The following is an 18,326-nucleotide window of genomic DNA, read 5'->3' as shown; positions in this document are numbered from 1 at the left end:
GCTGAGTGGCCATGAGCTCCATTAGTAAATCACTAGATTTGCTCATAAAACCCTATAGAGCGTAACAGTGTAACCTTGAATCCAACAGAGATTCAGATTCCTTCTGCAAAATCTTCCCACACCCTGCTTTGCAGCAAGATCAAGTGGTAACACATGGCACCAATACAGCCTGAGAAGAGGAGCGTTAAATCCTCAAATACCAAAGTGGAGTAGAAAAGGTACCTTGACAGACACAAGCTTTGTTGTGATGGTCACCTACCATCTGATGATTGATCCTTTCATAACACAACAGAATGAAGGGAGTTCAGGGATACCCAAACAATTAGAATAGATACCTTTATCAGGAAGGTGAAGGCCATTGCGCTTAAAGGGAAGAAGAACACCAGGATCCTCCTCTTTCCCCCTCCTTTCCCTTTTCTCAGGATTTGGATCCAAATTAGACTCTCGTGGCTCTCCCACCTCCAGCTTTGATTTCAGCAGACATCTCAAACATGCAGACATCTGCTCTATTCACTTGTCAGGTACAAGAAGTCCAACCAAAAATTTTTTCTGGCAAATTAATAGGACTTCCCACACCCCCCCCACCCACCCTCCCACACCCCTTACTATTGAAACGATGTCTATACTTAAATATTTAGGCTAGCAAAAACATCTTTAGGGTTAGAAATGGCAAGCATGGAAATTTTAGCTGTGGCATCTCTGCCATATTTCCCCTTCTTTCTTACTACCAAATTTCTTGATTTTTACATAAGACAGTCTCATTTTCAGATCTCCACTAATATATAGTAAAGACATGACAATTTCAGACAGATCTTTTATTACATATGCCAGAAACAGGCACGTTTTCGTATTAGTTTAAATGATTCCTGGTGATGCTTTAAGACTGATTTGATGGAAAAGGCTCTGTGTGAACATAAACTGTTTAAGAGTCAAGTTACTCTTTTATTGGTTTGCTCACAGATATGTATATATGGCAGTTACACATCTGCAATAAGGGCAAAATAAACACAATTTTTGTAGAAAGTGTGGCTATACATATTTAGTATATTTTAAAACATAGAAATGTTTAGACATTGTGACATAAATTAGGTGCTTATTTCCTAAGCAATGAGACATTTCTGAAGTACACTAGTTGTGTCTATATTACTAAAGCCATGTTTTAATTTATATTCTTGTGTGAACTGTAGTGGTAAAGAAGCATGCAGTTTGATTATGCCTTGCACTTCAGAGTACTCACTTATATTTTCAGTTTTCAGCAAATTAATTTTTAACACTGTAAACAACATCCACAATAGAAACAAAAGTCACTTCAAGGTATGTGTGTTGTGACTTTATATCAGATGTGCAGTCTGTGTTAGTCACCAAAACCTTCAGTAAATGTTAATCAGGCTGCTGAGAAATTTGTTCTGCAGCAATGTATTCTGAACACATCTCCTGTTAGAGCTTTGGTTTCTATAAGCATTGATGGCCTACATATTTCCCAAAAAGTGTTTGAACAATCTTTCATGTTTCCAAGTTCTTTGTAGATAATAAAATGTTAAGGTCATATTATTTTTGAAAAAAGAAACACATTGTTTTTAAACACCAGTTTAAAGGTGGATAGTGGGGCTGAGCTGCTTTGTGCTAAGTTTTCCAAGACTGAAGTGTGGGACTGCAGAGGAATACTCTAACACCATTAGGATATTAATAGACTATATAGTCAAATTTAATTGTGATAAGCATATTTATGAGTAGTTGGGAGAAAGGAAAGCAGCGTGCTCTTTAGGGAGCCTAGAGAAAACAGTCAGCTATAGCATATGCATTTAGTTAAAAACCAGAGGATAATAGAGTAGAAACACTGGGAAAAACATCAAGAATAATATTTAGAAAATTCAGTCAAAGATGAGGGAAAAGACAGAACAAGAGCATGGATGGAGTAAACAGAAAGGTGAAGAACAAGAGGAGAAGGTTTGTTCTGTAATGTTTTGAGAAGGGGGCTGAGATGTTTTGATGTAGTACATGTCTATGTACTCATAGTTAACTGTCAATTCACTTCTATTCATTTATTATTCATATCTAATTAGAGAGCTGCACATCTCAATAAATCCTCAGTATTATTTCTACTTATCAATAAACACATTTGAGTGGAGGAGAAAAATTTCATGTACCCTGGGCATTTTCAGTAACATTTTTTTGTATATAAAATAAATAATGTTTTTAGTGCCTCTATTGCAACATACAAATCAAGAAATTCTGTAAACCAGGAGGTGGGAGACAATTTATGACTGCTACTTATTGTGCAAATTTATCCCCTTTCCCTGTTTTAATGCCTTATTGTTTTCCTGATCTTCTTATTAGGTGGTTTCATGCCAGGTTTGAAAAACAGCTGAATTATAAACTTATTTTGGACTTCATATGTATATGCCATGTGTAGATATGCATCTGGATTCTGAATTTCTAGTGAGAAAACACAGTACTGTGTTAATGCAAATGATATTGCATAAGAATTTATATTCTTATATGCTTTTACACAAGCTGTTTTTAATTCATATAGAACTTTCTTCCAAAATGAACTCATTTTCTTTCACTTGTGAACATCACCACTTGTTTCAGCATATGTTTACTGTGTCTGTTGTTTCTTGTCTAGCTGTACCCCATAAAATAGGGCGGATAATTGATGGAAGTCCTGCGGATCGCTGTGCAAAACTTAAAGTTGGAGACCGGATCTTAGCTGTGAATGGCCAGTCTATTATTAACATGCCTCATGCAGATATTGTGAAGCTAATTAAAGATGCAGGTCTCAGTGTAACTCTTCGCATCATTCCTCAGGAGGGTAAGTTAATGGCCCTTAAAAACAGGAAGAAAATTTTAAGTAGCCTCCAATTAGCTTAAATTATGTCACCACTTGAAAGAGCATCTTTTGTTCTCCTTCCTCAGCTGTAACGCGCAGCACACCAGAATTACGAGCTCAGAACTAGCTTGGATAGGGTCTGAATTCTTGAAAAGGTTTCAAGTTATGAAAAGGATATTTAAAGCAAACCTGGAGAAACCTGAAAGAGAGAGAGAAAGAGGATGTTAATGTCTTTTGTAAGAATTGTCTTCTACATGGAAAAGCACTCTACAAGAGAGCCAAGTTTTGAGTCCGTTCCCTTATATCTTGCTATAAGCCAAGCCAAAGTTTGACAAAGTGATTCACAAAAGACTGCAATGGCTGTCACCAGGCATGTTCAGCTACCAGCTACGTGTGACAAAAAGTGATGTGAAAGAAGAGTTCAGATTAGGCAGTTTTCTCCATCACTATCATATAGTGATCCATCACTGTAAATGCACAAGGCAGGAAGAACTGAACCCTGAATTATCTCATTTGTAGGGTGAGGATAAGGGGATAGACTCATTATTCTGGTCATTACTCCACATCTAATCAGTGAAGATCTTTTGATGTTGGTTCCATGGGGTTTGGGTTTGATTTCAGGGTTTTTTTTAGTTTAACAATGTGCTGCACTGGTGCATGAATTGTACCACATTAATGAGACTATGTCTTTATATCTCAGCAACAAATACCAGTAGAGCTGGGAATGACACACAGAAAGTAATGGAATTACTTAATTATCCTTGGTCCAATTAGATGACCTTCACCTTCTGCCGCTGCATCCAGCAATGGACAGGGAAATAGTCTGACACTGGTCATGGACTTCAACTGAAGGAACTCATCTACTCTGTTAAATGAATTCAGTGAATGGAAAAGCACAAACACACACATTTAGAATTCACATCAATTAGCATCTGTGTAATTACTGGAGGTCAGCTTTGCAAGCATCTAAAATAAGCGTGATACTTCATATAGTCCATGAAGTATGTTTAAGCCTCTCTGGTATCCAGGTTAAATAACATCATTAATAGTTCAGTGTTAGAGATGGATACATTAAACTAGAAGGAAAGCAGAGGTGCAGCTGAGTTACAGTGCTACAAGATGTTCTCAGGTGCTAGTGGTGAGAAATGATCAGTGCCCAAGGCACAGCTTCCCTGTGTGACTGTGTGACACTGGACACCTCATTTGCCTTCTGGTATTAGCTTCCCAGCTTATAAAAACTGGGAAAAAATCTAATACATCTGTAATATACTTTCAGGTAAAAAATACCATAAAAATGTGAAGCAGTTTTAGAAGCAGCTCATGATTTGACCAGTTCATCCCTAGTTATGAGAGTAATGTAGAAATGAGGGACAACATTTCCAATCTTCCTCTCTAAAACTTGCAAGACAAAAGAGACTCACAGATGCAAAATGGGCAATTGCAGCCTTAAGCATAGTTATTAGACAGACAAGTATTGCTTGTGCCTGCATGAGGAGTGTTTTAAGTGCAAATATACAAGCTTTTTTTGACAATTAATTCTAAATTGAAAATATTTTTAATAAAGTAGCCAAAATTTTTATAATAATTGTGAGCCTAAATTAGATAATTAGAGAGCCATTAGGAATGTGCAGCCATATGGAAAAACTCACATGTTAAAAATTTAAAAATAAAACAATTAAAAATTAAAACTAGATTTAGATTCAAGTGTAAAACTAGGCAAGATCTGTATCGTGTAGCTATTGCTGTTAGGGATGTTCAGCCATATGTGTGTCTATTTAGGTTGTTTCGCACCATGCCACACTGGCCTCCCTCCTTCTGTTGCAAGCAGGAATAAAAAAAACATAGTGTTTGCCTTTGCTGTTCATAATGCAGGAACTTCTACAGTGCTTTGTGCTCCTGTGGGCAGAGTCTCTCTTATTTATGCTTCCTAATAGGTAAATGGTGAACAACAGGACTGTGCCAGTATGTTGGAAGAAATATATTTTATATGAGTTCAGTGCCAAATGTGTCTTCCCCCAAGTCCAGCAGGAAGGCTGAATGAAGATTGGCATCCTTTATTTGTAACAAAGCAATGAAACCATATTTCCTATGCCAATCTCCGTCTTTTTGTATTTTGTGTTGTTTGGAAAGAAGGAATCTGGTTTTCTGCACTGTTCCTGTGTGAAACCCTGGTCATTTGACACAATACACTGAAATAAAACATTGATTTAAATAGTTAGTCAGAATTTATTGAGATTGGGTTTACTGTTTTACTGTTCACGGTCCCCAAAAATTTAAAAAGACAGGACACTCTTGATGAGCTCAAAGAAAGCAGGAGCTAACATAAGGACACCAGTGTTTTAACTTTTGTGACAGGTCTATCATCCCAAACAGTGGAGAAAGCAGTAAAATGCTTTCATTCTCTCAAAATTTTTTTTTTTTTCTAAGTGGAAAGCATTTCAAATATCTAGTAGCTGTGCTAAGGCACATGGAGGACAGGGAGGTGATTCAGGAAAGCCAGCACAGCTTCACCAAGGGTAAGTCCTGCCTGACCAACCTAGTGGCCTTCTACAGTGGAGTAACTACATCAATGGACAACAATGGGCAAGGGAGGAGCTGTGGATCTCACCTATCTAGACTTCTGTGAGGCCTTTAACATGGTACCCCACAATATCCTTCTCTCTAAATTGGAGAGAGATTCATTTGATGGGGGTGACTGTTTGATGGATGATCAGGTTGAGGGAGGTGATTCTGCCCTTCTACTCTGCTCTCATGAGACCCTACCTGGAGCTCTGAATCCAGCTGTGGGGTCCTCTGGTTCTGTTTGAACCAGTCCAAAAGAGGATCATTAAGATAATCAGAGGGCTGGATCATCTCTCATATGAGGAGAGGCTGAGAGAGTTGGTGTTATTCAGCCTGGAGAAGAGAAGGCTCCAAGGAGATCTTATTGTGGCCTTGCAGTACTTAAAGGGGGCTTATAAGAAATATGGGGGCAGACTTTTTGCAGAGCTTGTTGTGACAGAACAAGAGGTCTTATAGCTTTGAACTAAAGAAGAGTAGATCCAGACAGATATAAAAAAGAGATTTTTTTTTTTCTGATGAGGGTAATGAAATGCTGGAACAGGTTGCCTAGAGAGGTGGTAGATGCCCCATCCTGGCATTCCTGTCAAAATTTAAGGCCAGGTTGGACAGGGCTCTGAGCAGCTTGGCCTTCTTGAAGATGTCCCATTAATTTCAGGGGGGGTTGGACTAGATGATCTTAAAGTGTTCTTTCCAGGCCAAACTATTCTATGATTCTCTCATTCTGTCATTCTATGATCAGTATTTCTATGTTTTAAAAGAATATGTGGAACATGGAAGCAATTTCCCTTGTTCAGTTGTGTTTTAAATAATGACGGTGTCAACCAGAATTATAGAAGTGACCAAGATTTCAGATCCCACAGACTATCAAAAGGAGACCATTATTTTCAAATGTCTTAAAATCTAATTATAACCTGAGAGAGCAAAAGCAACAAAGCATAAATTTGCAGAGGTAGCATGTGACCAAAAATTATTATTGTGTACCTTTGCCCTTTATTAAATGCTGCACTGTGACAGGTCTTTAATCTCCATCTCCCCATTATGCAGAGCTGAACAGCCCAGCCTCAGCGCCCAGCTCGGAGAAGCAGAGCCCCATGGCCCAGCAGCACAGCCCCATGGCCCAGCAGAGTCCCCTGGCGCAGCAGAGCCCCGTGGCCCAGCACAGCCCCGTGGCCCAGCCTCCACCTCCACAGCCCCTCCAGCCACAGGGACACGAGAACAGGTTTTTCATTTTCTTAATGGTCTTTTTTTTTGCCTTGTATATTAGTCTGGAGTCAGGAAGATATTTTTATGGTGGGTTTTATCTCTGGTGTATCACTTACCAGCCAATTCCTCATGTGCAATTTATGCATATACATTAGCAAATGTATCTGTAATGGAAATTAAATGGTAGAGGGACAGAAATTTTGTGACCAGCTGTATTAAAAGCTCTTTATATAAAAAGCACACTCAGGCTGTGAGATGATACAACTTTCTGTGACCTCCAATCAGCACTATTTAGTCTTTGGATTATTTTTTAGCATGTTAAACAAGGCTGATTACACTGACTGTCTTTATGCTAATCTTCAGTGACCAACACATATCATCAAGATCCTCTTCCCCAAATGATGCTGGTTACAGGATTGTATCTTTTCTCTTCTGAAAATACTTGAGTTCAGTTGTGATTTAGATGCTATACCCTCTAATTCTCCTTGCTTAACAGATGTAGTACTTTTGCTTACTCAGAATTATTTTCTTTAAATGAGTAATTAGGAAAATTACTTTGCCTTATAATTCACTGAGTACTTTTTCCAAAAGTGATCACCTCCTAGAAGACATATGTTACTGACAAAATTCAATACAAAGTTTTCACAAAATTCATTCTGTGCTGTTGGAAGTCAGTATTAAATATCTTTTAAATTGAGATTTTTCAGATGGGACCAGCAAATTATATTAATTAAAGTTCCAGAAAGAAATTCTGTAATAATTTTACTGAAAAGTGTAATCTATAATTGCTCATGTCACTATTTACATATTCGGCAAAAATTACAGTGCCTCCATCTGTGAATAAAAACATCATCTCCTGATACGCAGCTGTGGCCATTAATTGGGAACCTGCCTAAAGATGACTCTTATTTCAGAAAAAGGTCAACTACCGCTAGTTCATATAGTATTATTTTTCATTAAATTTTATAAACTAGATTACAGATTGTTTGCATAGCCACATACATGGTTTCTTTACCAAAATAAGATTTTAAAACTCTTAGGAATATTAACTTTTTTTTTTTACTTCCAGTATTAATAAGGCTCAGTATCACAGTAAGCCTGTTTTTACAGGATCATGATACTGAGTAAAGAAAGTAAGAGGATTGCATGTATGCATGCAGGACTTATTACAGATGCCATGTACAGGTTTTAAAAGAACACGTGGCAGCAGTCTATTTTAATTGTCTCAGAAAACTCAAAGGGAAGTAGTTCTGATATTTTTGTGTCTGGTTAGACATTCAGATTATTAAAATTATTGTATAGGAAGATTTGCCATAACGTCACTGTAACTATACTAATAAAATAATGAAGTTTTGAAACATATCAGACATTTTGAAACATTTCGATTCAGATCACTTTTTTATATGTAAATCAACATTATCAAAAACAATGCTGTCATTTTTTCAGAGTGTAATTTTTGTAATCATTAAGTAAATTTCAAAATCCCTTTCACAGGATATATGTGTCTCTATATCTGTATGTGTCCATGTACAGACATGCTCACTAGCTGGACTAAAAACTTCCAGTCCATTATTAAAGCAAAGTTTGAAATGTCTATTTCCTGTACAAGAAAGAAGTCTTTCCTTTGACACCTAGGGAATAGTGTAAGAACATCCACTATGTGAACATTTTTGTTAAAATCCAACCCAAACCACTATCACAGAATTACCTTGCTAAAAGAGTTTAGGACTTTCTTTGTGCCTCTTTAGTACACCAGACGGCTGAGGTATGGATGTTTGCAATAAGAAATGTTCTTTACTTCACCCTGAACTGTGAAATGCCATTATGTGCTGATTTCCATGTGCTAAGGGATTCCCATCTGCATAAAGTAAATAACTAGTCACTGTACCTCAGAAAGCCATATTTTCTTTCAAATTTTAGTTTCCATCTTCCTGTAACCAGCTAAAATAATATTTTACTTGTTATTAATGCCTCATAACCAAATTTTTTTCCTTTCACCTTGTGTTATTTCTGTGCATAACTACTGACATGACTTTACTGCCATAGCTCTTAGCCAGATAGCATCATAGGGAGTGTATAATAAAAATAATACACACTGTATCAACAGATTTTATATCAAAGAATAGCTTTCATTAAAAGATAACAGCCAAGACAAAGAATTTATCCTTATTTAACCTTAATAAGCTCACATGTCAATGAAAGGGGATATAAACTGCACTCATATTCCACTTATTCTATAGAAATTTTAATTCTGGAAAAAAGCACTTTATAAACTCAGTGAATTATTTTGTAGTGAGTATAGCGGGTGTTTCCACACACAGTTTCATCTTCCAAATAGGCAAGGTAAGTGGGAATCAAGATGCTTTTTCTGTTCCTGTCCCTTTGAGTTTAGTTCTGATCTCGCTGATACAAGCTGGAAAATTGCGTAGTATGACCTGAGGGAAAATTGCTTATGCCCATGTTTTAAAAGTGCTCACTGTTTTTGGACGGCTCAACTCTTTACCCTTGAGACTTTTGCTTCTCTGTGAAAATTTGTTTCATGCAATTTTCCACCCAGGCAGCTCATTTTCACTCCTCTGTATTGCATGCAATGCATATTCTTAATGGTTTGCTGCTCTCTGAAACTAAGCCACTGTGCCTTCCTCAGTTATAGGTCAGAAGTAAAAGCCAGGCAGGATGTGAAGCCTGACATCCGGCAGCCCCCGTTTACAGACTACAGGCAGTCCTCCACGGACTACCGGCAGCCCCCGCTGGACTACCGGCATCCCCCGGTGATGGATTACCAGCAGCCACCGCCGCTTGACTACAGGCAGCCACCCCTGATGGACTACAGGCAGCACTCACCCGACACCAGGCAGTACCCTCTGTCCGAGTACAGGCAGCCCCAGGTACAAACAGGCACACTCAGAGCACTCCCACACAGAAGGCGTCAGGGTCTGTAGGGACAGGTCTTGGATATTGGTAAGGAAGATGATATTATGGAAGGAAAAGACACATTAATGGGTTTTACTCTGAGTTACTATTTCTCTGTAGAGGAAATTACTTCCAAACCATTAAGATTAATGTATAACTGTGATCGGTAAATTAACATTACATTTATAATTGTGTAACCATAATTTTAAATAAATGCCATTTTTAAGGTACTGGAGAGTTGAAATAAAAAATCTAACGTAAAAAGCCTTTTCATCAGGAGAGGAATATTTTCATTCTTGGGACATAGTCATCAAACGGCGGGTATACTGAGGTCAGAGTGCATTTCTACAGCATTCTTGAAAATTAAGATTTTATCTAATCAGCATCAATAAATAAATGATTGAAAATCCTGACTGATAAAATTACATTTCTGTTGGCAGTAGTCTGGATGAGTAGAAACTAGCCCATGCAACTACTTTCTTTGACATCAAGCATGATCTGACAAATGATGATGAGATGATGAGTTAGATGAAGAGTTATGGTACCTTGGACAAGACTCCTCCTGATGACAGATATTTACTAATAGTTTTGAAGGTTGAGGATTTAGCTCAAAGTTCAGACTTTGAAAAAAACCTTCCTTTCTCCTTACATACAGGCAGGAAAAACAGAGGTCAAAAAGTATTAAATAAGAGAATGTAAACTTCTGGACACTATATGCTGGAACCATGTATAGGTGGTTTGTACGTCCATATTTTCACAACCAGACACATAAACTATATCAAGAAAAATACTGAAATTCCTAAATGGATCCAGAGAACCCCATGAAAATATGGTGCATTTCAGTATCTAAGTAGCAAATCCCTGTCCCCATGTGCATACCTTACAAGATGCTTCTTAGCATCTAGAGAGATACTTGGACTGGGTGTTTCTCAGCATCTCCAGTTTAATTCTCTAAACTGCACAACCCAAGCTTGCTCTTGATTTTCTCCTGCTCCCATGGATCTTGCACTCTTGGCTGACAATGGATCAGAAGCTACACAGACCCTGCTATGGAGCTTTGCTTATATCAAGTGGATCAATACATATTTGAAGAGATTTATTTTAAAGTTTCCTTGAATGCATACCACAATGTTCATACAGTTAATTGTCTTTCATTTTGTATTTGTCTGTACAGGACTTTGATTATTTCACCGTTGATTTGGAGAAAGGAGCCAAAGGGTTTGGTTTTAGTATTCGAGGAGGAAGAGAGTACAAAATGGATTTGTATGTGTTGAGGTTAGCAGAAGATGGACCAGCAATAAGAAATGGAAGGATGAGGGTGAGTAAAATGCATTGTGACATTTTTTTTCGACATTTACAGATATGTCTAGTGATGGGGTCAAAGAGAAAGCTTTTTTTTCACTTCTGATCAGGTTTTAAAGAAAAAGTGCCAAATACCTCTTAAAAAATAAACTCATTCTGGAGGAGTTCAAGAAATTAGTTGATATATATAGCAGATCTGTGTAGTTTCTTTGCAAATAAGTTTATTACTTCTTGTTGATAATAACTTTGCCTTATTAGAAATACTTGTCATTATTATTTTCACTCTTATCTAAGCAACTTAAAAATCTCAGCCAAAGTTTGATGTTTCTTAGATAATAATAGCATAATTAACATTTGGGTCTCTAATCACGAAAGCAAAGTGATAACTATATGACATGTATTAGACAACTATGAAACCTAAGACCTCATCTGTATTATTTTATTAATTTAAGCAAGTTGCCTTTGTAGTGTTTGCTAAATTTCTTTATTGGTCTTATTCAATCTTGTCTGTAGGGATCGTGATTAAAAAAAAAAGCAAACACACACTCTATGTAGGAAAAATAACCTAATCAGAGGCATTTAATCTGTCCAGTTGTGATAAAGACAAGGTATAAACACAATCGGGCTTGCTGATACTTTGTAGAATTATGAGTACACAAAAAGGAGGAGGAAAGAACATAGGCAAGACTACCAAGAATCAACATAAAAAGTTTTATATCTAATTAGAGCAGTCGTGTTAAATCTATATTTAACTTTAAAGATGGGCAATGAAAATTGTGGGCTGTACAGTGATAAGAGCAGATTCTAAAAATGTTGTGGTTCTTACACATATTCTGTTTCACAGTCTTAACAATCTGATCAAATTTGATGTCTTACTGAAAGAGCACTGTCTTTCTGTGTATAACTCAGGAATTTTGCTGTGCTTCAAATGACTCTTCACTTGGCCACTTTGTGGAATTACAAAATTCAGTCAGTCCTCAGTTGTATCATGAAGTGCAAGCCCCTGGCACTGGCAGCAGTGGCAGAAGTAGTCGCTGTGTCAGGAAAGCCAGTGGGGCAGTCAGGCAGGCAACTGATAACTGAGAAATACTCCCACTGCATTTTTTGTGTGAAATATAGGTGATTTTGTGCTGCAGACAGACTTTAGGTTAAGAATATCTTCTCTGGTCTTTATTCTTTCCTTTACTGTAGCATTATCATTGTCAGTTGCTCTTAATGAGAAGCCATATGCAAGATGTACATTAGTAGCTATAATGTGATTAAAGATGGAGAAAAAGTTGTGCTTTTAATAAGCTCTGGAGTCACGTATTTGGAGACATATGGCTAAGAATACAGAAAAAAATAAAAGAAGAACACCTTTGAAGAGGATTAATTTCAAGTAAAAACCTGTATTAGGTAGAAAATGAACACTAAAATCTGTGCATCATTTAAACAAACTGGTACTAAGGAATGAAGTTAGACTATCCACTCTGTATTTAGCCAAAATATAGAAAGTATTTAACATGAATATGAGGGGATTTTTTCAGTTGCATTAGGAAAAGTTCTGTTTTAATGAATACTGCTAGTACAGTTTCTAAAATAACTTGGTTTAAAGCTTTTTCACTGTAGTGGCCACAATATGTTATTATTCTGGCCAGATAGTTGTAATTGGGTTTTTTTCTCCCTTTTAAAAGCATCATTCTTTGGAACCAGTTCTACCATGAATCCTTGTCACTGAGTCTTCTCTTTTATTCTCCTGCTTAACAGACATTTTAACCTGACAAATGGGTTTGGAACATGAAAGATTCTTATATTCAGTGACCTGTGACTGATGTACAGCAGAAGCTCAAGAAACAGCTTCAAAACAAAAATAGAAAAAAACACATTGAAAGAAGTATATTACATAGGAAGATGGGCAAAGGAAGCAGAGTTCTGTATCCACATCTCCTTTCCTAAGCTTACATCAGCTGTTAACAATACAGGTTCATTCACACTTCTTGGCTGGGAACACCAAGCTGCTTGTGGCATGTCTCCATCTCTCTGTTTCACAGGTGCATCTCTACAGCAAAACATGAAAAAATCAGGGCAGTGCTTCTTGCTTTAGCTACCATCATCATTAAAGACACGATTCTCTGATCGTAGGCTTTCAGCACTGGGGATAGCAAACCACGCTTTTGTGGTAGGATGTTATCTGAACACTTTCCAGCTAAGAGTCCTTCTCATGACCTACTTGTCTCCATTATTGTTTTGCTTCCTTTTCCTCCTCCATGAACAGCCTTCTTTAATTTAACTGAAGCTTTACAGAGAAACATTGAAGCAGATAACACAAGGTGCAGATCATGCTTATAAAAAGAAATACTGCACATAGCTCCATTGCTATTCTAACTCACGAAACCAAGAAAAGAAAAATAAAACCAGCTAAGTTGTTGCAAAAAATAGATCATATAACGAAACATGTTACCTGTAGAGCACTTAGGTGTAATAAGCAAACATATTCCACAAATAACATTTTGTGTTCAATCTATGCACAGCTAGCAAAAGACCTGATAGAGACTCATTCATATTGATATAAAGCTTTATTGATATAAATTTATTTTACAGAAATAAAATAATTACCTTAAACTAATAGAACTGAAGCTATATTAGTGGGTTTATAAAATTGTATAATTGAAGAAATGAAATCTCAAATTAAAAACAGCTCCAGGTAGGGAAGCCAAAGTCTGTATGTTTACTCTGTTAGTGGGCATTGAAAAACCACAGTGATGGGATGAGTCCCAACAGCTGTATTCCACCCGGACATGTGTTAAAAAATCTGGGAGTCTACCACCACAAATTCAAAAGATTCTAAGGTCTAAATACATGTAAAAGTGTTAGGCATTACAGATGCAGAGTTTATTAAAGTAAAAGCTGTGATTATAGGAAAACAGATGTAAATAAAGAACTGGAATAGAGCTATCTCTTGTAAAAGAGAAAAGAATAGATCCATAACTGAAGAAGGTAGGTACAGAAGGAGTACAATATGCCAATAATAGGAGCAAAGAGAAATTGAACAAGAAAGCAATGATGAAACAAGATGAAGAAAGTGACATCAAAATCAGGACATCCTCATGAAAATTTCAGATCGATCTTCAGGCTTTTATGAACTTCAGTGAGACTTGTGAGCAGACACAGAACAGACTCATAGAAAAAAACCAAGAATGATGATCTTCCACTGGTCCTGCCAAAACTGTCTGAATTTGTAGATATTGATGTAAGAGGGAAAAAAGTTTAATGAAGTTCATTACCACATCACCATTTCCAATCATAAGTTCTGGTCTCCCTTCCCACTGGGGATGGCATGCTAGGCATGTTGTGGTTTTTTTGGAAACAAATTCACCAAGGAGCAACCCAATTTAGGATTACAAGATCTAAAATAGTCTTTAATTGCACTTCATGACAGATGAAGCTTTCTACTTTGATTTTCTGCAGAATTCTTCTGGGAACTGGAAAGGTGGAAGAGCAGTGAGTTGATGTCATGCAGAGTTCATCAGTTTTCCCAGCATATTGCTCTTGTACTTGGGGATCCCTTTCTGCCAGCCTAGATAGACACTGCATTAAGTCTTGAGGTTCAACAAATTATTCCCTTAAAAGCAGTTTTAAAACATTCATGGTCTTGTTACACTCAGTCATGGCACCTTCACATGCACTGAGACTTTGATTTGAGCCCATAGACTCTGCAGAAAGCCCAGGCATAGATCTTAGTTTAACTTGGATTCATCTATCACTAGACATGGGAAGGAAATGCCCATCAAAGGACCCAGAGGTTTACAGGAAACTGATTCTTCACATGCATCCTCTGCCCACATAGTTGTTAAACTATTCTCAACCAGTGTTGGAGACCCACAGCCATAAGTGCAGCTTCACATGAAATCATATGTCAGGTCATACACCACAATTAACTGTGGCAAGATTTTACTGCAATTTATGGATAAGATATATGGTAGCTCCTCATAGGAGACTGCTGTAAGGGAGAACCTCATCACTACGCTGGAATTACATACTGATAGTGTATTTTATATAGATATATAAAATGTATCTAATATATGTAAACACTGACTTCATTCTGACAGCTGAGCAGAGAGCAAGCTCCAACGGTGAATTCTGAAAAACCTATCTATGTCTGTGCTCCATGAGACAAGGACATATTAAAATAACCATGAAAAAAGTTAAGAGAATTATTAGTGCCTTTGATACTTTTTCCCAGACTGGCAGAGGTCTGAGCATATCATGATTCCATTTCTTAAGCAGTCCTAACATCAGGGAAAAACATTGAAACTAGTTGGTGATGGCAATATTAAGAATAAAGCTGCAAGGCTCAGTCTCAGAGTAGGGTGAGAACATGGCTCACACACTGTCAGTGACAGTCATATTGAGTTGAATCTGTCACCAGAGACAAGGGACACAACACACACAATGCGGAGCACAGTCCCCACAGCCTTTGAAGATTCAGACATTGCTGGAAACAATTTTACAGGCCTATTTAGATAAGGCTCATGCTAACTTATATTTTATTTTTGCCTCATGTCGAGGACAATGATCAGCAGAGCTCTGCTTGCAGATCTCTATCCCTTCCTATCTTAGAAGGAAGGGGTAAGTTCCTTACTGTTCTCAGGAGAATTGGTAAGCATGGTCGTAGTGTTTGCTAGACATGAGATATGATCAACAGATGTCTTATTGCCTTGAATGGTATCTCCAGCAGCCAACATGTTTATTGAAACCAGTGTCAAACAAAGAGCCTGTGGCTGAGGGCTGCAAAGGTACAGAATAACATGAAATTCTTGAAGAATGAGGGTGAAATGTGCTTTTTTATAGGCAATGTACATCTATGTCATTTTGTCGCTCTGTGAGTTACATCCTTTTTTTCACATCTTCCACAAAAGCCATACATCTCATCTCTGACATCTCTCGTTTCATTGTCTTGTCAACTCATTTTTCTCAGCCCTCATGCACCATTTAGCCCTATCTCCAGCTTCCTCATATCTCCTTATACTACATTATTTTTCTCATTTTATTATAGATTTTTCTTATATTTTTGCAGGACAGACATCTGAAATCCAGGCACAGCAGAATTCCATATCTTTCATGCTCTGCAGTCCTGCTTTGACTCTTCAGTCTTTTTTCCTGTTTGTTGCTTTTCTCTGGCTTTCATCCCTCTTTTTGTTTGAGTTGTACACAGCGGGAGATAAAACCAGGCACAATGGACAGGAGGCTCCTACAGTGTCAATTATGAGCTTCTGTGTTGTTGCATAAGAGTCTGCGTGGCCTTGCTTGGTTGTTCCAGCTTGCCGAGTGACCAGCACAGTGATGCTCTCACCAGTAAGCAATCTATGCTGTGGTCAGGTTCATGGCATTCTGCAAACCAGCACAGTTTGTGTATTTAATAATTTCCCATAATAATAAAGCTCACACTAATCTTATGAAGGTTGTTCAGAAACCTTCATCCACCCACACCAAGAATTATTCCTAGCAGAAGGGGAGAGTTGGCTGTTCAAGAACCAGGGGCCAAAAAAGGCAGGCAGAAAGAGAGAGTCTGTCTCTTATTTGGAAGGAAACAGAACTAAAGTTTCAAATCAGGGAGGACGTAAGTACTGCATTTAAAACTACTGTCAAAACCCATGTATGAGGATTCAACAACATTCAAAATTGACATTTTCCCCTTTGTATGTGTCCTAAATCATATGTGCAAAAGAGTGACAGAGTGCCTATGAGACTTGTAATCTGGTATTAAATCCCTCTCTTGAGCCATAAGAGACATTATTTTAATTCCCCTTGGAAAAGTCTGGAGTCCAGGCTTCTGAACGGTAGAGTGGCATGTGATAGTTGGCTATTGCTAACTATGTCTCACAGAATAAATTCATTACCATTAAGATGCTTCAGGCTTCTCAAAGGAGCAGGTAGTATGTAGACATCTGGGCTCTGTAAATGCTGTATAACTGTGGAATTTAACAAGGTAACATGAACCTGTCTCCCTGAAGTATGACATTTCCAAACATCTCAAGTCAGGGCACCCCGAAATCAATTACGTTGTTCTGGGTTCAGTGGACTTCTGCAAAACAGAAATCTCTCTCTTGTTTTCATCGTTATTTTTTTCCATTTCACTTTTCATTATTGCTAATGTATTGCACACATTTAGCTTGGTGTTCATCTAGTCACTTAATCACTGTATCTCTTTTTTGCAGCCCTTGATTTCTAGGTTCTTAATAGATCAGTTGTCTGTTTCCACCAAATAAGGAATCATTCCCTTTCTGGGGCTTGGACGTAATACAGCTTCCATAGACGCTTATTTTAAGTCCATATAAACATGCAAAATATCCTTATTCTTTTTAAAAATTATTTTTTAGTTGCTGTTGTCTTGCATCCCAGAGATAACAAAATCCAACAGAAATGGCTGGGATGCCATGTAATGTCTTGTGAGATTCCCACTGCCCAAGCAAATTTTGTACCAGAAACCACATGCAGTTCCTGCAATCTCACACAGAGGAACCTTCTAATCTTTGTGATTCTGGTCTCCATGCATTATTGTTGTGTTTCTTCTGTCCCTCCAGGACAAAGTCTTTACAGGGTTATCTCAGCTGTTTGTAGCCCTGTTGCTAAAGGAATATGGAAAATGGGTAAATATGAAAAAGCACTGATCAACAGGACTGATTGTTTTCTGTCAGTGACCATCAAATCAAAGCTCAAAAGGAAGAATGTACAATTTCTTACTCTACAGTAAATGGAAACCCTTGAGAGCACTTGGCCATGCAGACCCCACAATCTGCACTGACTCTGCACTAGCATAGAGCCTCTCCAAGATTTCTTGTTAATGAAGAACAGAGCATCTATTTGGGATGCTCCATCAGTGATTAGCCCCACATTAAAGGATGATTTCCTACAGTCTGCAGTGGAAAACACCTAAGGTTGCAATCAGTAAGTACAGTTAGCAAGAAGTAGCTCAGCTCAGCTTGAGGGTGATTAGAGCAAAATGCGTTAAAAATAAGAGAGAAAGGGTTGTCACACAGTAAAGAGTAGGTGACAGATACAGACATTTCTTTATCCAATCAAGAAAGCTGCAGCAAGGGAATGCTTGATCTTTAATTTCTGCTATAGCAAACTTTGGAATCCTATTTTGGATTGAAAAGAAAGCACAAGACTGACATACTGCTCAATGACTCATTAAAATCCCCAGGTTCTCCAGGTCCTAAAAAACAGTGAAGTCTTATGTTCAGAATATTGGAGGAAAGTGGATATTACTGTTGGAAAGCCTCTTGCAAGTTTCCTCTAGTCACAGCAAACACAAAGGTAGAAGGAGCAGTTATAGGTCCTAAGAGCCAAAAAAGGTCTTCTCCACATGGTGTGCTAGGCACAGTAAGGATTCAGCTGCTGAACCCTTGATGTGAGTGAGGGCTTGAGAAGGCTGTCAGAAACCACACTGAAAAGTCACTAATATTTGGAATAATCCCACACATCAGGGGCAGAAGTACATTCCAGGAGCATACAGTGCTCCACCAGCAGCAGC

At 37.8% G+C, this 18,326-nt stretch overlaps 1 protein-coding gene across 13 annotated transcripts in view; it reads left to right on the top strand.

Moving 5' to 3' along the window:
* Positions 1-18,326, top strand: part of MAGI2 (membrane associated guanylate kinase, WW and PDZ domain containing 2) — a 727,751-nt gene that overhangs the window by 675,210 nt on the left and 34,215 nt on the right. For all 13 annotated transcript variants that reach the window (XM_048300656.1, XM_048300645.1, XM_048300648.1 and 10 more), the window contains 4 exons: positions 2,627-2,812; positions 6,437-6,611; positions 9,243-9,483; positions 10,683-10,826. In XM_048300656.1, coding sequence (XP_048156613.1) covers positions 2,627-2,812; positions 6,437-6,611; positions 9,243-9,483; positions 10,683-10,826 — 746 coding nt within the window. The remainder of the gene's footprint in view (positions 1-2,626; positions 2,813-6,436; positions 6,612-9,242; positions 9,484-10,682; positions 10,827-18,326) is intronic.

The sequence above is a fragment of the Corvus hawaiiensis genome, chromosome 4 (assembly GCF_020740725.1).
Source record: "Corvus hawaiiensis isolate bCorHaw1 chromosome 4, bCorHaw1.pri.cur, whole genome shotgun sequence".
NCBI classification, from domain to species: domain Eukaryota; kingdom Metazoa; phylum Chordata; class Aves; order Passeriformes; family Corvidae; genus Corvus; species Corvus hawaiiensis.
The sequence above is the reverse complement of the archived record's forward strand: the minus strand, read 5'-3'. Positions and strand labels throughout refer to the sequence as shown.